At 36.1% G+C, this 22,563-nt stretch overlaps 1 protein-coding gene and 1 non-coding gene across 7 annotated transcripts in view; one reads left to right on the forward strand and one right to left on the reverse strand.

Annotated features, from left to right (window-relative positions):
- The window catches only part of SMG1 (SMG1 nonsense mediated mRNA decay associated PI3K related kinase), a 100,548-nt gene that overhangs the window by 47,591 nt on the left and 30,394 nt on the right, over positions 1-22,563 (reverse strand). For 4 of the 6 annotated variants that reach the window (XM_055561348.1, XM_055561347.1, XM_055561349.1 and 1 more), the window contains 19 exons: positions 21,355-21,491; positions 20,202-20,260; positions 18,778-18,991; positions 16,445-16,570; positions 15,976-16,048; positions 14,817-14,914; positions 13,390-13,563; positions 11,410-11,634; positions 8,018-8,119; positions 7,143-7,412; positions 5,190-5,320; positions 4,848-5,009; positions 4,304-4,422; positions 3,737-3,824; positions 3,541-3,642; positions 2,939-3,079; positions 2,180-2,379; positions 377-573; positions 45-206 (listed from right to left, as the gene is read on the reverse strand). In XM_055561348.1, coding sequence (XP_055417323.1) covers positions 45-206; positions 377-573; positions 2,180-2,379; positions 2,939-3,079; positions 3,541-3,642; positions 3,737-3,824; positions 4,304-4,422; positions 4,848-5,009; positions 5,190-5,320; positions 7,143-7,412; positions 8,018-8,119; positions 11,410-11,634; positions 13,390-13,563; positions 14,817-14,914; positions 15,976-16,048; positions 16,445-16,570; positions 18,778-18,991; positions 20,202-20,260; positions 21,355-21,491 — 2,780 coding nt within the window. The other 2 variants (XM_055561350.1, XM_055561351.1) reach the window with 2 other exon arrangements.
- LOC129638267 (U6 spliceosomal RNA) lies at positions 16,923-17,033 on the forward strand. Its single transcript, XR_008707771.1, has one exon. It is a non-coding gene; the product is annotated as a U6 spliceosomal RNA (small nuclear RNA).

Genomic DNA, 22,563 nt, shown 5'->3' on the forward strand with positions numbered 1-22,563 from the left:
TTTCTAATTAACAGATTTAACTAACTCCACACACACCACTTTACCTGAGATGGATTTGTCTTCATTTCTGTAAGCAAATCGAAGCCGTGTCTCACTGTCACAGCAGGCTGGCCTGCCAACAATCCAACCCTCATGATGGAGAGTCGGATCCGAGTCAGCCAGTCTTGACAAGTTTGGCGATTGGTATAGAAAAAAGTCCTAATGACCTTTAGAAGAGAAAGAAGAGCTCAGGACTGGTTCTGACAAATTACAGGCAGAAACGTCTGAAATACACATAAAGCATATATACAAGTCTACTGTGATTTCAGCTCTGCTCACGCTGCCAGGTTTGACCACGAAACTGCTGTAAATCAACATCCAACCCACTGAAACCAACCTTGGGAGGCGATGTTAATGCATTGGCACATCCTTCATATGCATTATACATTAACTTCTCCAGGTTTTCCAGATACTGCAGAAGAAGAACAAGTCTAAGCTGGTTGCTACTGTGGCCTTCGTCATTGTCTGCAGTTGTCCACTGACTAACATCTTGATCGGGGTTTAATGTGTGAGCTGCAAGACTTCTAATGATACCTACAACCAAAGACAACATTCCACATTTAAAAGGAGTCTTCAAAGATTCTAGAAGTTCTTGGAGATAATTTCACAAATTCACATTTAGCAAGTATCCTCTGCATATCCGTCACTTAAAAACAAAGTGATCTTTTCATATTTAGAAGATCTTTTCATTTTTAGAAGGAAAAAATGTCTTCTCCATACAAATCCTCTAAGTTTGTGAACAAACACATACGACACAATTATTTCAGTTCAGTTCAGTCGCTCGGTTGTGTCCGACTCTTTGTGAACCCATGGACTGCAGCACACCAGGCCTCCCTGTCCATACCAACTCTAGGAGTTTAATCAAACTCATATCCATTGAGGCAGTGATGCCATCCAACCATCTCATCCTCTGTCACCCCCTTCTCCCACCTTCAATTTTCCCAGCATCAGGGTCTTTTCAAATAAGTCGTTTCTTTGCATCAGTTAACCAACGTATTAGAGTTTCAGCTTCAACATCAGTCTCCAATGAATACTCAGGACTGATTTCCTTTAGGATAGACTGGTTGGACCTCCTTGCTGTCCAAGAGCAAGCGTCTTTTAATTTCATGGCTGCAGTCACCATCTGCAGTGATTCTGGAGCCCCCAAAATAAAGTCTGTCACTGCTTCCACTGTTTCCCGATCTATTTGCCACGAAGTGATGGGACCAGATGCCATGATCTTCGTTTTCTGAATGTTGAGCTTTAAGCCAACTTCTTCACTCTCCTCTTTCACTTTCATCAAGAGGCTCTTTAGTTCTTCACTTTCTGCCATTACAGTGGTGTCATCTGCACATCTGAGGTTACTGATATTTTTCGTGGCAATCTTGATTCCAGCTTGTGCTTCATCGAGTCCAGCATTTCTCAGGATGTACTCTGCATATAAGTTAAATAAGCAGGGTGACAATATACAGCCTTGACGTACTCCTTTCCCGATTTGGAACCAGTCTGTTGTTCCATGTCCAGTTCTAACTGTTGCTTCTTGACCTGCATACAGATTTCTCAGGAGGCAGGGCAGGTCTGGTATTTCCATCTCTCTAAGAATTTTCCACAGTTTGTTGTGATCCACACAGTCAAAGGCTTTGGCATAGTCAATGAAGCAAAAGTATATGTTTTTCTGAAACTCTCTTGCTTTTTCAATGATCCAACGGACATTGGCAATTTGATCTCTGGTTCCTCTGCCTTTTCTAAATCCAGTTTGGACATCTGGAAGTTCACAGTTCATGTACTGGTGAAGCCTGGCTTGCCAAATTTTGAGCATCACTTTGCTAGCATGTGACACAAGTGCAAGTGTGCGGTAGTCTGAGCATTCTCTGGTATTGCCTTTCTTTGGAATGGGAATAAAAACTGACCTTTTCCAGTCCTGTGGCCACTGCTGAGTTTTCCAAATTTGCTAGCAACTTTGTGAATAAACACACATGACACAATTATTTAATAAAAGCTTATTCTAACGAACATATCTAGATTAACTGATAGAGTATTAAAGGAAAAAATTGTGTACTCTCAAAGTTCTGTTTTAATGAAGATAAAAAATCCATTATTTCTTAAAGCAAGCTTGAAAGTATTTACATTGCAAAGTCTGAAACAGTGCAGAGTCAATTACCTTCAATTGTTTGGAAGGTATCCTGAGCTCTGCCGAGTGGGGTCCTCAGCTTAGAAAGGACAGTGAACTGTGCTGCTTCCCAAATAGCCCACTGCCAGAGGACAGCATCTGTCTTTAGAAGATTGCGGGGAATCGTTGATTGGTCACGTTTATCCAGTCTCTGGCAGCTATAGAACAATCTTTCTAACCAATTGTCCTTCCTGGAAAAAGAAGTTTCATATTTAATGACAACTTCATTTGAAGAAAAAACAGACAATAACAAAAAGCAAATTGCAAGGGAAATGGGAATATGGGACTTTTCCCCTACTTCAAAAAGGCAAACCTATAAAACTGGGAAGCATTAATTATATCCCCACCTCTCATTTTAAGGTCTTTTACGGCTGAAATAGAGTAGGGTACAGTGTGGACAGGTTATTAGGGTAAAAGGCTCATGACAGTTTGGCCATCAGGATAAAATATTCAGTGCAAGTAAAAGTCTCCAGAATGTCTACACCCTCAGGCCCCCCGACAAAGCACTGATGACTAGGACACATCAGTTACATGTCAACCACACTTCACCTTTACTATCAAGTGTAAAGCTCATTTTTATCTCTTCAGGTGCCATCTTCAAAGCAATTCCTCCTACTATTGAAAACTTAAAACAACTTTCTATTCTGCCACCCCTGATGTATTTTCTCCTCTAAACTGGGCACAGAGTTAAGATATTCAAATATATTTAAAGTACTTTTCCCAGATGAAAGAGTCAAAGAAAGGTCTTACCCTATTCTATGAGAGTTTCCATACAAAATAAAACTAATAACATCAGAGAAATCTTGTGGGTGGAATGTGTTACTTGGTGCTTTACTCATGTGACCTCTTAATGCTAAAGAAATTTCTTGAATTTCTGTGTGATTGTTATTGCTGTAGACAGAAAATAAAGTCACTGTTATACAAAATCCTTTAGTTAAAAGGTTACCTCCTGCTGTAAATGAAATACTTCCTTGTTAACTAAATCTGACAGTAAAAACAGATAAAATTAAGACATTAAAAATAAACGTTACTACAACTTTGAAATTTAAAGTTCTTAAATCACCAAAATTAACCCAATTAAAAACTATAAAAGAATGCAATTTAGTTTTACAAATAATAACTACTGAGAAACACATTTTGGCACTTTAAGTATTATTCTGTAGCAATCATCATAAGCTTTATAAAAATTACAAATTTTTGTTATTTTCTTCTAGACCTGCATGATTTGATCCTTTGCCATCTCTTCGTTAAGAAGTACCACAAAAGATGTGATATTAATTTACTAAGAGACAATTTGTCTTTTCCTAAACTAAACATTGCGGGATGTCTTTGTATTGATACAATTGTTATACCTCAAGACAACATCTAAAGGGATTGACTTCAATAGCTTTCCAAATGCTTGTCGAATACGAGTTCCACTATGCACTAGCTGAACACGGCAAACATCAACACACCTACAAAAAAAAATGAAATAGATAATACAAGTGTGGCAATATTTCTAAGTTATTAGGGCCAGGGTCAAAAGAGTGGATCTAATTTAATCCATACCTCTGTAAAAGATCATCTGGTAAGGAAGAGGACAGTGCATGTAGACTGCTGCATGCTTGCAAACAGATATTCACATCTTCGACAAGAGCTGTTAAAAATTTAAAGACACTTTCAGCTTGCCAGAAGAAATTCTATGCCAGTACATCATAAATTTCTGAACACATTCACTTCAATAAACAGTGAGTGACTACTATGGATGAGGGGTTGTTTCTGCCTGGAACCCTCTCTCACTGGCAGTAGTAACATTTGGGAAAATGCTAACACTCAACAAAAATCTACTTAAGGTGACTAGTCTTCACCAAAACCTTTTCTCTGAAGGAAATTTTAAAAGTACATGGAATGTATAAACAATCATATAAGCTTAAAAGTGTTAACAATCACTTTAAAACAACTTTTTTTCACATATTAAGACTGGCAAAAAAATTAAGACAGATTATACCTTTGTCATTAAAATGGGGATGAGACATTTCCACTCATGAAAGGCACTCAAGTAACTATCTTTCTCTCATTATCAAAGATCTCTTTTAAGCACTGATTAACAAAAATTAAATAATCACAGAATCTTACTGTTGGCTAAAAGGCCTTTGCAAAATTTATGGAAAGATGGAAGAGAGAATAAAGGTGCATATGTTTCAGACTTCTTCATTAAAACAGCCACTTCCAAAGCCCAGGTCATTAACAGTTTCCTGAAACATAAAATACACAGTTGATTTCACATTAATAAAAACTAAAAATAGAAAAGCAACTTGAAAAATCTATTCTTTTAACATTAATTTTCTTTTGGTTTTTTTAATACTGCAAGAAATAAGAAACAAATATTAAAACTATAGAAATTCCTCTGACAAAACTGTCTTTTAAGAAAATCTCCCCAAACTAGCATAAATTGTAGCAAAAAAAATTCTAAAATCTCTACAAATACATTAATCTATAAAATATTGCAGGAAGGAAAGGTTTCATGTAATTCTTTCAGGAAACAAGAAATGCTAGACTAAATAATGAAACAAAATTTAAAGTGTTTCATAATGAAGAAGCTGCTCTATCCCTAATGATAGTCTTCATTTCTTTTTCTCAAATTAACCAAAAGTTAGAAACATTATAAAATATTAGTTACCTTGTGTCCTGGTTAAGATTATCTTTCTTAAGCAATATTCCCAGGAGATTTAAGATAATTGAGAAATGTTTTTTTGTAGCTGTAGTTACAGTACTAATAACGGCACCATCAAACAAGGACGGGGATGATGAACTAAGACTACTAGATATAAAGTGGTCATGCCTGGAAGACAAAATTTGGATCATCTTGTCATATCTCATTAAAAAAAAAAAAAAAGCAACTCCAAAGTTAAATCAACACATTTTTTTTTACACTGTATAAAGGGTCCATCTTCCCTTTAAAAAACAAACTTTCTTTTTTTTTTAAAAGACAATTCTTAAGAAGTATATGTAAATACATTACCTGGTACAATGAGAATACAATGTGTAGAGCACTGCATACTGAATGGCAGGGAAATGAACAGCCAGGTCGCCATGCACAATCATCAGATTCTTACTCAGAAGTGCAAACACAGTTGGAGACAGGGCCCACATCTGATGATGTACCAAAGAAAGTAAATGTTTGGCTCTTCCAGGACATACATGACCATACAAAATGTTTATCTTTCAGAATATGTCTGCACATTTTTAAAAATTAAAATGACAGATTTAAATTTGGAAATAAGCTAGTACACTAAACCTGGGATCAGCAAATACTTCTTGAGAAGATAAGAGAGTAAATACCTCAGCCTCTGCAGGTTATGTGACACCTCTGTTACAATGTCCAACTCCTCAACTTTGCCACTGCAGTGAGAAAAGTTACAGACAAAAAATAGGAATCAAAGTGGCTATGTTCCAATAAAAAGTCTTTACAAAAAGAGGTGATGTTTGGTGATGGTTGCACAATTCTGTGAACATATTAAAAATCACTGAATTGTACACTTTAAATGGGTACTGTACACTATGTGAATTATATATCTCAATAATTAAAATAAAAAAAAGAAAGAAAAAAAAAAGCAGTGGGCAGCTAGATTTGGTCCATGAACTGTAATTTGCTGATCCCTGGTCTAAACAAAAGCCCCTGCACCCTTCAGTGTAGATTACCTCAGTTTTCCATATACCATAAATGGCAAGTTGCCCTCTCCAGTATGAAAATAGGGCAAATCCTGCCACTCTAAGCCTTTACCATTCTTCCCTTTCTTTCCATTGCTAAGATACTCCTTTCACCTGACCACTCTGTCCCCACTTCCTCTCACTTTCAGAGTGTAGAATATAAACCTCAAATCTGAACACAATGTGAATTTCTCAACAATCAAATTTTAGAATGCGAAAGAGGAGTCAGCTGCAGCCCAGCAGTGAGGGAAAGAACAGTCACTGCGGCGGACACAGGGCACCTGATCTAATATGGACAGCATGCAAATACAAGTATCAAATCTTGAGTTTTCCCTCCCTTCTCTCTTAGAAACACTAACCCCTTAATTATATTCCATTACTTTTCATTGTAAACAATGCTTTTCAATTTTGCTAAGTACCACAGGAGGGAGAAATATACCCTGATAGCTCAGTTGGTAAAGAATCCACCTGCAATGCAGGAGACCCTGGTTCGATTTCTGGGTCGGGAATAGCCGCTGGAGAAGGGATAGGCTACCCACTCCAGTATTCTTGGTCTTCCCTTGTGGCTCAGCTGGTAAAGAATCCTCCTGCAATGCGGGAGACCTGGATTCGATCCCTGGGTTGGGAAGATATCCTGGAGAAGGGAAAGGCTACCCACCCCAGTATTCTGGCCTGAAGAACTCTATGGACTGTATAGTCCATGGGCTTGCAAAGAGTCAGACACCACTGAGTGACTTTCACTTCACTCACGCACAGCAATTATTATAAATCAAAAGCAGTCACTTCAGATTTCTTAAAAGGAATGAAATCTTTCTTCTTCTTCCAAAATAATATGTGAATGTTCCCAAAGTAAAGTGGGTAGTCAAAAACTAAGGGACATATGGAAGTACTAACTCTAGTGGGAAAAGGAAAAGAGTACCAGGGGAATCACAAAGGGTTGCATTTTAGAACTACACAAACTTGTCCTGTGGAAAATGTTGACAAGTTTACTAAAAGCATGCTAGAGTAAATGGGAGAAAGCATTAAAATACAAGTTCAAAAAATAAAAAGGATATAAAAAACTTATTAAGGAAGGCAAGAGCTAAACATAATAGCATGAAAATATTCCTGTCAATTTTAATTATCCAAGCATGTCCAAAATATGGCCGTTTGTTCTGTGTGATGCTGCAGACACACCACCTTGATAGTTAATGAAACATGTTAACATGCAATGAGGAGAGGCTCAAATGTGGATAAAACAAAGCCATTACAAGTAAATACTCACCCCAATTAATGAGTTTTTAGCATTTCCAATTGTAGTCAGAGCACTAAGGTCAAATATAACTACAAATTTTGCATTGTCTACATTGAAAACATGATTCTTAAAAGCCTCATGTTTTATTTCAGAACAGGCATCAGGAAGTTGTAGACTATGTAGCAGATTGTTTAGGGCACAAGTCATTTCTCCCAAAATTAATTTATAGGCAGTCTCTAAAACAGGAATATTCTTCAGACTGAGCACTGCTTGATAAACAGCATGGGCTACAGCAACAACCTTAAAAAGAGAATTCAGGAAAGTAATAATTAAATGGAAAGCATATTACTATCTGCAAAATGATGATACAAATCAGTTTAAGATTGATAAATTCACTGTCTAGAACACCAAAGACTTTAATTTTTCAAAAAAAAATATAGGAAACCTACACAGTATCAGTAAGCTATTTAAAAATCTATAAAGCTTTATTATCAAAAAAGTATTCTCTAAAAATGACAATGTGGAATTTCTTAAAAGGCCTTCTGTTTTTTAAGCCAGTATCAGAACAAATACAAGCAGCAATTTATAGAGACAGGTTTTCCTACATCTACTTAGAAAGTCTATATTGGCTTTGACTTGGGAGTCAGTTAGGAAGCTAACAAACTTTTATTTGACATATATATGAAATTTTAATAAAACAAATTTAATGGAAACCTGAGAAAACTATCATTCATCAAGGTATACAGTATGAAACTCAACAAATATTAAGTGAATTATAATTTCTAATATTCTAAATCAAATATTTATCATTTTAATATTTCATTTATGTACCTACTAAGTAATGAACTTGAGTCAAACTTTTTAATGACCTAAGTTAGCAAAAGCCTGATCAGTCAATCACTTACCTCTTTTTCTTTATGATAACGCAAAAATAGTAGTTTAGATGATGGTATAAACAGTTTTTCTACAAATGATGATGGCAGTTTTGTATTTATCTGTTCAACAATCTAAAAGAATAAAGTAAGAAATGAGTTATCAATTCACAAAAGAACATAGAGGAACCTTAAATACATAGTCCTAAGGGAGAAAAACCAATATGAAAAGGCTACATATTATATAATTCTGACACTCTGGAAAAGGCAAAACTACCTAAATCAAATCCCTTATGATTATACAGTGGAAGTGAGAAATAGATTTAAGGGCCTAGATCTGATCGAGTGCCTGATGAATTATGGACTGAGGTTCGTGACATTGTACAGGAGACAGGGATCAAGACCATCCCCATGGAAAAGAAATGCAAAAAAGCAAAATGGCTGTCTGGGGAGGCCTTACAAATAGCTGTGAAAAGGAGAGAAGCGAAAAGCAAAGGAGAAAAGGAAAGATATAAACATCTGATTGCAGAGTTCCAAAGAATAGCAAGGAGAGATAAGAAAGCCTTCTTCAGCAATCAATGCAAAGAAATAGAGGAAAACAACAGAGTGGGAAAGACTAGGGATCTCTTCAAGAAAATCAGAGATACCAAAGGAACACTTCATGCAAAGATGGGCTCGATAAAGGACAGAAATGGTATGGGCCTAACAGAAGCAGAAGATATTAAGAAGAGGTGGCAAGAATACACAGAAGAACTGTACAAAAAAGATCTTCACGACCCAGATAATCACGATGGTGTGATCACTGACCTAGAGCCAGACATCCTGGAACGTGAAGTCAAGTGGGTCTTAGAAAGCATCACTACGAACAAAGCTAGTGGAGATGATGGAATTCCAGTGGAGCTATTTCAAATCCTGCAAGATGATGCTGTGAAAGTGCTGCCCTCAATATGCCAGCAAATTTGGAAAACTCAGGAGTGGCCACAGGACTGGAAAAGGTCAGTTTTCATTCCAATTCCAAACAAAGGCAATGCCAAAGAATGCTCAAACTACCGCACAATTGCACTCATCTCACACGCTAGTAAAGTAATGCTCAAAATTCTCCAAGCCAGGCTTCAGCAATATGTGAACCATGAACTTCCTGATGTTCAAGCTGATTTTAGAAAAGGCAGAGGAACCAGAGATCAAATTGCCAACATCCGCTGGATCATGGAAAAAGCAAGAGAGTTCCAGAAAAGCATCTATTTCTGCTTTATTGACTATGCCAAAGCCTTTGACTGTGTGGATCACAATCAACTGTGGAAAATTCTGAAAGAGATGGGAATACCAGACCACCTGATCTGCCTCTTGAGAAATCTGTATGCAGGTCAGGAAGCAACAGTTAGAGCTGGACATGGAACAATAGACTGGTTCCAAATAGGAAAAGGAGTTCGTCAAGGCTGTATATTGTCACCCTGTTTATTTAACTTATATGCAGAATACATCATGAGAAACGCTGGACTGGAAGAAACACAAGCTGGAATCAAGATTGCTGGGAGAAATATCAATAACCTCAGATATGCAGATGACACCACCCTGATGGCAGAAAGTGAAGAGGAACTCAAAAGCCTCTTGATGAAAGTGAAAGTGGAGAGTGAAAAAGTTGGCTTAAAGCTCAACCTTCAGAAAACGAAGATCATGGCATCCGGTCCCATCACTTCATGGGAAATAGATGGGGAAACAGTGGAAACAGTGTCAGACTTTATTTTTCTGGGCTCCGAAATCACTACAGATGGTGACTGCAGCCATGAAATTAAAAGATGCTTACTCCTTGGAAGGAAAGTTATGACCAACCTAGATAGCATATTCAAAAGCAGAGACATTACTTAGCCAACAAAGGTTCGTCTAGTCAAGGCTATGGTTTTTCCTGTGGTCATGTATGGATGTGAGAGTTGGACTGTGAAGAAGGCTGAGCGCCGAAGAATTGATGCTTTTGAACTGTGGTGTTGGAGAAGACTCTTGAGAGTCCCTTGGACTGCAAGGAGATCCAACCAGTCCATTCTAAAGGAGATCAGCCCTGGGATTTCTTTGGAAGGACTGATGCTAAAGCTGAAACTCCAGTACTTTGGCCACCTCATGCGAAGAGTTGACTCACTGGAAAAGACTCTGATGTTGGGAGGGATTGGGGGCAAGAGGAGAAGGGGACGACAGAGGATGAGATGGCTGGATGGCATCACTGACTCAATGGACGTTGAGTCTCAGTGAACTCCGGGAGTTGGTGATGGACAGGGAGGCCTGGCGTGCTGCAATTCATGGGGTCGCAAAGAGTCGGACATGACTGAGCGACTGATGTGATCTGATGGAGACAGAAAAAGGATCAGTGGTTGCCAGGTAGTAGAGGGGAGAAAATAGGTGGAACAGGAGGGATTTTCAGGGCAGTAAAACCCTCCCGTATGATACTACAATGGTGAACACATGGCATTACACATTTGTCAAAAACCACAGAATGGACAATACAGAGACTGAACTCTATGGACTTTAGTTAATCATAATGTGTCGGTCTGGCTCATCAGTTGTAATAAAAGTAGCACACTAAAAGAAGGTATTAATAATAACAAGAGGGAACTACTGGGGAAAGAGGCTGTAGGAGAACTCTGTACATTCTGCTTTTCTGTTAACCTAAAAACTGCTCTGAAAAGTAACCTATGAAAGAAAAAGGTAATATATCTAAGCTATATTTTTAGGCCTTAACATTGTGACATTAAATGTTTAGCTATCTAAATAGGATACATGTATTTATACTTAAGGGTAAATTTTTACATTGGCAAAGGGAAGTACAACTATGGCAGCAATGTTCAGCAGAATGTCATCTAGAATTTGTTCTGAAATAATCCAGTTGGGGATGGAGGGATGGCAAGGAGGAGGCAGAGAGTAGGAGGCCTAGATGAAACCAGATGGGCCATGTGTTTCTAATTACAGAAACCAAGTATTAAGTATGCAGAGATTCATTATACTATTCTACTTTTTAAAAAATATGCTTCAAAATTCCATAATAAAAGGTGAAGAAAGAGGGAATATTTATGATTAAGAAAAGAAAAACTATCAAAGAAGCTTTCACATGTTTCAGAAGCAAAACATAACAGGGTCTTTCAAAATAAGTATCAAGTACCTCCTCTACACAAAATTTATCAGGAGTGCTAGATAAGTCTCATATGAAGCATGCTATTTCATCAAAAACAAGAAAAAAGAGTGAAGCTACACTAAGATAAGATCTCAAACACTAAAAGTAAACAGATACAAGAGCAAAAGCAAACTAGATTTTAAAAGACTAATACAAAAAAATTTTTAAAAGCCCCACAGGCAAACAAAGGCTTAATTTCTTCCACATCAATTTACACTTAACAACCTGAATAAACATATTAAAAAGCAACAAAAAAGAATTCACATACCAATGTGAGTAAATTCAAGACTGAGATGATATAATCTGTACCACAAGTCTGGCAGTTCTCCAGTTGATCTAATCCATATGTAATAATCATGTCACAATGTATAGTCATGCTAGGATCCAAGCTGCCGAGCAAAACACCAACACACTCATTAGCAGCTGTCAACACAGCCTCAGAAAAAAACACTTGGTTTGCAGCCGTCACACATCTCATTACTCTGTACAGAACCTGCAAATGGGGAAAACAAGCAGCTTTTTAAAAAAATTCATATTCTTCCACAGAGCAAGAAAATATTTTCTTTCTAATGCAGTTTCAATGGAAAATTAACTGCCTGCCTTGTCAATAGTCTCAATATTCCAGTTCTCAATGGTTGAATAATAATAAGAGTATCTCTGGTACAATACACAGAAAGGATCTTGCCTAAGTATCTAAAGTACTACTGTGACAGGAAATGAATTTGTCATCCTCTATTTCCCTTATACCCAATTCCTACTCCCCAACCAAAGTCACTAAATAGCTAAAGTTCAAAATCTTTTTAATAATCATAAAACACACCAGAACTTAATAACAGTATTAACAACATGGAAATAACCTACCATGAGAATAACTTTCCATAATCTAACACTTGGACTTTTTTATAAAACTAAATATCCAAGATAGTTTAGCTTATGAAAGTTCATGTATTGGCGGCCTCTTTGTAAAGATATTCTCATTCATAACATATAATACCTATTTTAAGTATTATGAAAATCATATCATTTCCAAACAAAAAACTCCACTAAACTATAGTAGTCAATATTAATGTACTAAATTTTTAATAAAAATAACTTAGGAAAAAACAGATACAGAGAAAATTGATACAGAATAATACTTCTCAAATTTTTATGTAATATTCAACAACTACTACATACAGGGTTGTTTTTTTTAAACCAACAATAGGTTTAAAAGGCCTAAAATACCATTTTTGGCAAAGACCTAAAAGACTCTCATTAAAGACTACATTAATATAGAACTATCCTGGAAAATGATATGTGCTTGTCCTTTGTTTTATATCTGAGTTAACTGCTTTTATTTCAACACTCACAAAGTCATCAACCACCCTTTTAGACAATTAAAAAAAATTAAACTACTTTGCTCAGTTTTAAAATATTAACATACTGGTTGTAATTATCTTCAGGAGCTGACATGTCTGCTCAAATACACAATTAACTTACTAAGAATTAAATATGTAATTAATGTCCTATTTTATCTAGCAATGTGTTCAACAAAAGTAAATGCTAATGAAAGCCAGAAATTCATACTAACAGTAAAGTTTAATCATTTAGGTTAGGTCTTTTAAGACTTTATCACACAAGTTTCTCCCTTCTTGTTCAAGCAGAGTATAATGATAGGGATTCACTTCTCACATCCATTACACTGAACCACTCAATGGACTGTAACACAACGCAGCTGATGTCTGGGGCTAAAATGTAGCAATCTAGCTACCTTTTTTAATTGGTCTCAGGCTATTACATATTTTAGATTCTATGTCTTTATATCCTTTGATGTCAAGCTATCAAATTGTTTCATCCCGTCATGCTTAGCAAAAATTATTTTTCAAAGCCTTATTTATAAGTGAGAAGTACGCTGAAAAACTTCTTAGTATGTTGAAAAACTAAAAGGAGACACAATAATTTTAAATCAAAACTTTAAATTATTAAAAAACTACAGAATGTTTTTAAAGTTACATATGAAAAACAAGAATAAATGGACCTACAGAGAATCTCCTAAAAGTTCACAGCATTTAAAAATACACAGTAGAATGGGGTGAGGGGGAATGGAATATAGAATTCCCTACCTTTCTGGCTGTTTAAGCAAGTAGTCAGACACATAGATACATGCTAAACAAATGAGAGATTAATAACATATTTCACTAGGTAACGAGAACCATTTAAAATAAAAAGCAATTATTATTGAATGATACCTAAGACTACTAAAACTTACATCTGTTACATATGCCTCAGTAATTGGAGGACCTCGAATTGGGCTGAAACGTTCCCCAATGCTTCTCACCACAGTACTGAATACCCGGAGAAGTGCTGCCAGCTTTGGTAAGGACACTGATGGAGGAGGAACGTCTTCATCCACTGACTCCCCAGAGGCTACATGGCTGAGGTCCTGGATGTGAATTCACAGCATTCTTATTTAAGAAGGACATTGTTTTTAAAAACAAACAAAAAGCAACTCCCAATTTTTAAATCAGTTAACTTTATAACAGATCTGTACAAATGAAGAGGAATTTTGGCCTATGACAGAAAAGGAAACACGAATCTTAAATATAAAAGTAGACTTTACTTCTCCAATTATTTAAAAAGCAAATATTAACCTCAATAGATTCTTTGAGCAACTCCAACAGTAAGATGAGCCAATATCATGCACATGAAGAGGAAGGGGGATGGGGGAGTTTAGAGGAGGCTGGTTCAAAAAATTATAAGAACTTGTAATACCTAATCTACAGATTTAAAGTCAGTTGAGGAAATAAGTTATACTCAAAGGAAAAGATTAGCAAAAAATGGAATATGAAAACCATTATACCCACATATAATTAAGCACCAAAATAACTGAAGAAAACTAGATCTCTAGGGATAGCAAAAGGCAAGTCTCTACAAAAAAGAATGGGTGGCTTATGAGAAGCAGATCAGCTTTAAAGCTGTGCTAGGAAGCAAGACATCCTAGCTGTGGGGGTAAAGAAACATATGGAAGCAAAATATTCTCTCATTTTTCTCTGAAAGGGAGAAAACATATTGGTACAGTTACAAGTAGTGAATTAACTGTTTGCCAGAAAGAGCAAAGGTATAAAGAAAAAATGAAATTAAATCTTTATGGAAGCCTTGACCACCAAATAAGAATCATGGTAATTACCAACTAAGCAGGAAAGAAACAATAAGAAACAAATTCAAAGACGGCAGGTTTAAATCATGACAGTGGCCAGGAAATCCGAGAACCAGTAATGGACACTTGACTTAAAAGTGTCATACTCAAAAGGTGACTGAAACCAAGCCTTGTCCTCTGAAGCACAAGCCAAGATTGCCAATACAAGTAAGAGGAAAGCCTTTTTCATCATCAATTCACAATATCAATTCAGCTTTTTCATAACAAAAAATAAGAGTAAACTACAACTGAAGAAAATGGTTTTGGAAAATTACCAGCCACCAAAATTATTTCAAGCTTTGGGAAATTAGGCCTGCAATCTTTCCAGTAATTCTGCTGGCAACCTAAAAGTATCTGAAGCAATGGTCTCATAATTTTTGCTTAAATGTCAGGTGATCAGAATTATTTTAAAATAAATCTAGCATTGCTTTAGATTTTTGTTTTTGTTTTTTTTTCTTAACTGAAATTTTAGGAAATAACTTAGTTTTTTATATACTCACCTCAGCATATGCCTCCATGTCCTCTAAAAACTGACCAAGAAGAGTGGTAGAAAATGCAAGGTCAGCTACCCAGAATGGCTCCAAACTCTGCAACCACCCTAGGAAGCACATAAAAAATTTTGAAAGAGTAGGAAAAATATCTAGGTCCAAATAAAAGAGACTTTTAAAAGACTTTCAAGTTGCTCACTCTTGAAACAAGCCCTATATCATAAAATTAGTACTATAAACTGTTTTTTGTTTGTTTTTTTGCTGTGCCGCATGGCTTATGGGATCTTAGTTCCCACACCAAGGATCAAACCACTCTCCCATCCCTCTTTGCCCCGTGGAAGTGCAGAGTTCTAACCACTGGACACCAGGGAAATCCCCATGAACTATTAAATATACTAATGATTAACAGCTACCTCTTTTAATGCTGCAGAAATAAAAATGCTACAGAAATTAAAATCTGTCCTTTTTTTTTTTTAAGTAGATTTAATATCCATACTGTCACTACACACATGGCTGAGACTATACTGCCCCAATCTAAGACCACACTGGTTTTCTCCTCCAGGGCCACACCTGGCCACTGAAAGTATACCTTCATCTCCGGGGGAGAAATGGGACCACTCGCCAGTGGAACTGAGAGAACTATTCTTACCTGTGTATCTTAACTTCAGAACTTTATTGTACCAAACAAGCTATGAAAAACTACAGCACCTGGAACAAGTTCAAGTGAGTCCTACTAGTCATTCATTTAACTTGAAAAAAAAGGTGGCTTTTTCCCACAATTTATGACAATCATCCAAATTAATCCATTTGTTTGACTGTTTAATCACTAGAAAAACAAAAAAAATCATAAATATCCAGGATGTTCCTTCCATTCTACCCTTCAGAGTACTGCCACTATGGTTCTCTTCCAACCAACACATGCAACAAATGACTTGAGACAAGTCATAGGTGCAACACTACAATCTGCATTTACTCTCCCTACTTACTACAAAAGTACACACTTTTCCTTTGAAAAGATAAAGGTAGCTAACAAGTAATCTTCATCAAAATATTCTCTGAAGTAATTATTTTTCTTCTATTATCAAAAGAACTAGTATTAACAGCTGGTCTTTGAGGAACCAACACTCCTTCCCACAATATTTAAATAACTGGTATATCCTGAGTGACTCACCAGACACCTGTTGTGTAAGTGAAGGTTTCTGAGTATGATCTATATGCCATCCAACTAATATATCAACTGTATCCTGGATGGAGACAAAGAAAAGGGGACTAATCATTTTAAGGTCTTATTGCTATTCCACCTGTGGCCCACATAAGAGTAAGCGATTCTAGAACATCTTATGTCCTACCTACTTGAGATCATACTAACTTAAGAGGGGGGTGAGAGGGACAGGGCAGGAGAATAATGGACCTTTGTTAGTGACATTGATGAAATATTTAAGTATCTTAAGGCACTAGTGTTGGCAAGTACAGATGGTATTTTTTATAAAACTGCATTACTGTATCATTCAATCCTGGCCCTTAAAACTGACTATACTCAAAGGAGCAGAAACTTTGTTTTCTATCTAATTTCTCAATTCCTCATATACACAGCCAATCCCTCACCCCATCATATGAAAAGAGGGAGTCAGGGAACTTACCCTAAAATTTGTGCTGAAAATATGAGGGTAACATCGAGCTACCAAAAGAATGCACTTAACACACTTGCAAAGTAATTCTGGTGTATCCACATTTTCAAGAATGGACTGCAGGCTGGTCATTACAAGCTGAAAAATAAAAATTACAAACCATGAACATTTAATAAAATAGGGATAAAACAAGCAAATTAGCTTCATTATTTAATAGTGACATAGCCAAAACTGACTATGACACCAGAGAAAATAAACTCTGTAGTTTTAGTTTCCAAAAAATTTGAAAGCATTTCAATCTACTAAGATATTAAAGGCTGAAAACAAATACTGTTTTTCCCTTCTTTAACGTCTGTTAACATATTTCTAAGTAACATGTTTACTCTGTTCATAAGTGCTTTCTTCAATATTATGGGTGTGATTAAAATTTCAAGAACAAAAACTAAGATATATGATTTTAAAATTCAAAAGATAGAGCAAATGTTGTACAGTTTATACTTTAAGATATAAACACTTGCTTCAAACTGGAATGATTTAGAGAAGATTAGCATGGCTCCAACACAAGAATGACATATTATGTTACCACTATACATGTGCATATATATATTAAATAAACATATGGCATACTACTTATAGAGTATTTTGCAGCTGAATTTTTTGTTAAAACCCATTTTTTCCTCCAAACGAAGGCTCTTCTCTATAAAAGAATTAAGTTATAAATATAGAAAAAATGCTAGAATGAGAAAACCACCATTTTGCAATAGCTAGTACTATAATCTATACAATGCACAGCATATGAATGAATGCTAAAATCAAGTAAAATATTATGAAAAACAGGATATTCAGAAGGTCTCATGGTATTATGTACAGATTACTGACTACTTACAAAGGGAGAAAAACAAACCTTCACAAAGGAAAAATCTGGTTGGTCTTCACCTTAACTAAGCAATGAAACTCTTCATCTATGAGGTATGTGAATCTCAAGTTATGTACCTGCTAGCGTGACACAAAGCTAAGTATGAACCCATGAAGTATTCATGACTAAACTGTTTGAACTGAATCTAACCAGCAAGGAATAATCAGACAAGCCCAAGATGTAGAACATTCTACAAAAGAAGGGGGACAAAAAAAGTGCAGCAAATTGTTACGCTTAAGAAAGATTAAAGAGGCACACCACCATCTTCAAGAGATTAAAGATTCATCAAAAACATGAATCTTGATCGAATCCTGAGTAAGACAAAAGACATCTCAGTGGCAACAGCACGATTTGAACATGGATTTTATTATGCAACAGAACTAATTTTCTTAGCTATGATTATAATATTGTTGTTATATAGAAGATTAGCCTTAATCTCTGGAGATGTATATGTATGCTCAAGTATCACAGGGTAAACCATCATGATGTAATTTATTTTCAAATGCTTTAATATAAAATCATGTCTGTGTGTGCATGTGTGTAAAAACAAAACTGGAGCAAAATATTAATAAGTGACAAATCTAGGTAAAAGATATATGGGTGTTTACTGTACTAGCCAATCTGTTTACCTGTGGATTGAAAATTTTTCAAAATAAATAACCAGGGAAGCATCCACTATATAAACTGTATGCAGAATAAGTCAAATTAGGTGTTATGCTGGTTAGTTACAAATAATTTTCTAAATCTTTTCCCAAATTCTTTTCATAACCTCTACAATTAAGGGAAAATAAAAATTTTAAGACAGAATAGATTTCTCATTTTTTTTTTTTTTAACTAATTGGCCAAAATAAAACACAAAATCAACTTTTTAGGAAAAGTAAAAATAAAGATATCAAATATTCCAAAACCATCAAATTCTAAATTTTTAAACAACAAAAACTGAATTATTTATAACTTGGCTCTAAATTAAATTGGGAATTATCTTTTAATAATTCAGATACACTATTATTTTATATAACTTGGAATAATAATTTTTAACATATTATCAAACCTAAAAAAAACCCAAAGTAAGTTGTGATGTTTAATTTTTATCTCCCTCAAAAAATGTGAAGCCCCCTTTGACCTGGCTTTCCTCATGCAGCTCCAATGTCTAAATCTGTAAATGATTCTAGTACTAGGCAAATTCAAAAGAAAGCTTCTAAAAAGTGAAGACATAAAATTTTAAGTAACTTATTTTAAATCCACCTATAAAGTGTATTCTTTATATTCTTTACTCACATTCAGAAAGAGGCATTTTATTTACATTACATGTACTATCAGTAGATAACCCCTACCCTAAGATTCCTTTCTTCAAGCACTCCACCAAAGATGTGTTAAAGACACCGTTCTTCCCAAGCACATCATCACTCCCCATCTTCCATATTCTTACCTGCATTACAGATGAAAAGGCTTTCTTTTCTCCTACAGTCTCTAGTGCTTTGTAGGTGGCACATAAGTAGAGGAGTTTAACTTCATCTTTTGCAGATGAGCTAAATTTGCTAAAAATCCATTTGAAGATCTTCTCAGCCTCATAGCTCAGAGATGCACAAAGAAGGCCAAGACAACAAGCTCCCTCCTGTCTCAACTCCTGAAGCAATTTGCTACTGTTTATTTTAATGCAAACAAAACAAAACAAACAAAATACACAAGAGGCTTAAGCTTTCAAAGATGACAAGAATAACCTATCTTACAACAGAATGCGTTAAATGATTTAATTTTTATTCAGACTACACAAAAGGTTTAAGTTTTATCCATTCTAAGTATTTTATCTTCTCTCTCCTATGGTAACTTTGTTAAAACTTTAAATTTTCTTTTATTTTAGAATCGATTATTTACAAATAGTAAAGAAAGGTTTAAATAAACTAAAATTCACACTTTGAATTCCATCTCAAACTATACTAACTGATTCATAGAAAAAGGCAGCAACAAATGATCAAAATGAAGTCGCTCAGTAGTGTCCAACTCTTTGCGACCCCATGGACGGTAGCCTACCAGGCTCCTCCGTCCATGGCATTTTCCAGGCAAGAATACTGGAGTGGGTTGCCATTTCCTACTCCGGGGGATCTTCCCAATCCAGGGATCGAACCCAGGTCTACTGCATTGCAGGCAGAGGCTTTAACCTCTGAGCCACCAGGGAAGCCCTAATATTCAGTATCTGAGGACTATAAAATAGGGAACAGTAATAGTTAAATATAATAAACTTAGAAGATTAACACTGATTTAAGTATTATATTAATGAGTAACTATACAAAATAAAACCATCCAAAAGCAATAAGATTCATGACGTACTGAGATGAGTTTTGGATGCTTTCTAACACTGCAAGTCTTTGGGAATCACCATATGAAGAAATGACTGCACACCTCTGGGGAACCCCAGCAGCCCTGGAGACTAGATGGCTTTAATCCACTGTTGCCCAAAGGACACACCCTTTCACCTCTACTCTCTAAGCAGTTTCAAAATGCTCTAGTTTACAGAAGTTAATTGGATGCATTCACGCTTGCATTCAGAGTTTATGTCATTCTACAAGTCAGTGCTCAATTATTTAGTCATGTTGACAAATTAAAAAAAAAGAATGGCTCTCCCTTTCAAGTGGGTTCCATTTGTGTGTGTGTGTGCTCATTTGCTAAGTCCTGTCTGACTCTTTGCACCCCCACAGACTGTAACCTACCTGGATTCTATTTCAGTGGTAATTAAGGTTTAAATACTTTAACACAAAAAAAGATGCCAAGAGAACCCAGTGAAACATTCAATATGTTATAAATGAAGTCAATAAGTTTATCTTCCTGTATACTTTTTAAATTTCTCTTACTTACCTTTCATTAAGCACATCATGTACAGCAGCCAAGATATTATCCAACTGCTTAACTAGCACCTTAAAAAAAATTTAATAAAAACTTCAGATTTCTATACTTTTAAGAATAACGTTATGTACTTTTTCTTACTTCTGGTTCCCTCCAAATTGTAACTGGACCACACCTTACTTTTCTTATTATTCCCAGGTCCCAATTATATCAGGAGGGTCATAAGTTTCCTTTCAGATTCTGAAAGAAATTTGCCCATAGGAAATATACAGCCATGATCATCAATGGGGGAAAAAACCAACAACTCTTTTATTTACTCTGAAATGCATTTTTAGAACAAAAGGTGAACTGATGGATAGAAGAAGAGGTAGAGACATACATGATAAAGTCAAAAAGTGTTAAAGTGTTAATGACAGAATTTAGATGCTATGATATTCACTGTAAAATTCTTTCAATTTACTGTGTATTTGAAATTTTTCATAATAAAATCAGGCAGGGGGGCCTGGAGGAAACCTGCTTTGAACCAAATGTCATTTGACTCACTACACCATTTTCATTAAACTGCCTCCTGTTCTGTATGATGTTTTTAACAGTAGTAGACTTAGTTGTAGGGCAAAGAAATTTGTAACTGCTCCTGTACTTTATTCTTTTTTTCTGGCCAGGCCAAGTAGCTTGCAGAATCTCAGTTCCCTAACCAGGGACTAAACTCAGGTCAAGGCAATGAAAAGCCCAGAATCCTAACCATTAAGCCACCAGGGAACTCCCTCCTGTACTTTAAAGAGTTTTTCCATTTATTTAGCCCTGGCCAAACTTACCCATGAGCAAATTATGTACCTCCTACTCCAGTTTCACTTATGAAAACAGAGAGATATTCTGTCCCAGAACACAGGATAAAAAAGTTCCAAGGACAACAGAATAAATATGTAAAAGGTCAAAAATACTTTTATCACAGAAGGAACCAACACGGATCCAACATTTGTGGCTAAGTTACACATTAAGGGTATTAAGTTCAAGATGATCATAATATAGGCCAAATAATCTGGAATTCCCTATTATTTTTCCTTAGAAGCAAACCTTTTCCCTTCTTAAACTACTTCAGATAACGTTATCTAGTGTACTAAGGATATGTAAAACTGATCAATATTTCCAAACATACTATACTGACCAGCTTATTTTCTGGTTGCTGAATAAATTCTTTCAACTGCTTAACAGTAGCCAGTCTTCGGTCTCTGTCATCTTCCCGGGTGATCCTCCGAAGAAGATTCGACAGTCGAGACTCATCAGAATAAGACATCGATCGCTCTGTGAACATCAACATTGAGGATGAATCAGCACAGAAACTTAATATCCCAAATATTTTAAAGTATATTAATAATCACAGTAAACCAGACAATTAAAACAAAGCTCAAGGAATGTTAAGTCCTATAACATTTTTTTTATAACTATTTATTTTTGGCTGTGCTGGGTCTTTGCTGCCACAGGGGCTTTTTCTCTGGTTTTGGAGAGCAGAGGCGACTCTCGAGCTGTGGTGTGTGGGCTTCTCGTTACAGTGGCCTCTCGGTGTAGAGCTTGGGCTCTAGGGGCACAAGTTTCAGTCACTGTGGCATGTGGGCTCCACATGGGCTCAGTACTTGCGGCTCCCAGGCTCTAGAGCACAGGCTCAGCAGTTGTGGCACAAGGGCTTAGTTGCTCCACAGCACGTGCAATCTTCCCAGACCAAGGATCAAATCCATGTCTCCTGCACTGGCAGGTGGATTCTTTACCACTGAGCCACCAGGGAAGCCCAGCCGTAACATTTCTGTTCATCACTATAAACCCAGCCCCAGTAGACTGCCAGGCACACAGCAGACCCCCCAAAAAGATAAACCTACACAGACACCTCATTCCAGAGAACTAACTGACAGAGAAAAAAGAAAGGCTTAGAAATTATTCTCTTCAGATCTGTTCCAAACTGTTTTCAACATCCAGGTAAAGAGCACAGGTAAGAAACTTCAACAGGTTTAGAGATAAAGTCACTATCAGCCAGAAAGAGATTACATGCTTCTCTTTCTCACCTAGGTCTCCCATTGGAAGGGAGCCTCTTGTTACATCATCAGTTTCCTAGGACAAAGGTTTGGTGAACTTCAATCACACATTCAGTTCAACAAAAATTACTACCTATCATGTGCAAGGCATGCCGCCACAAGGAAAGTGGCAAATCAAAACTTCTCTTCCCTTTTTTAATGACAAGAACAAGCAGGAATGCTCAAACAATGTTGAATACTACTAACCAAGATGGCTTTAAATAAAGTGTTAAATTTTTCTTTTTAAATTTTCAACTGTGCAATTCATCATAATTAATGAGTGTACATTAACACAAACCACATTAAACGGT

The sequence above is a fragment of the Bubalus kerabau genome, chromosome 23 (assembly GCF_029407905.1).
Source record: "Bubalus kerabau isolate K-KA32 ecotype Philippines breed swamp buffalo chromosome 23, PCC_UOA_SB_1v2, whole genome shotgun sequence".
Lineage (NCBI taxonomy): Eukaryota > Metazoa > Chordata > Mammalia > Artiodactyla > Bovidae > Bubalus > Bubalus kerabau.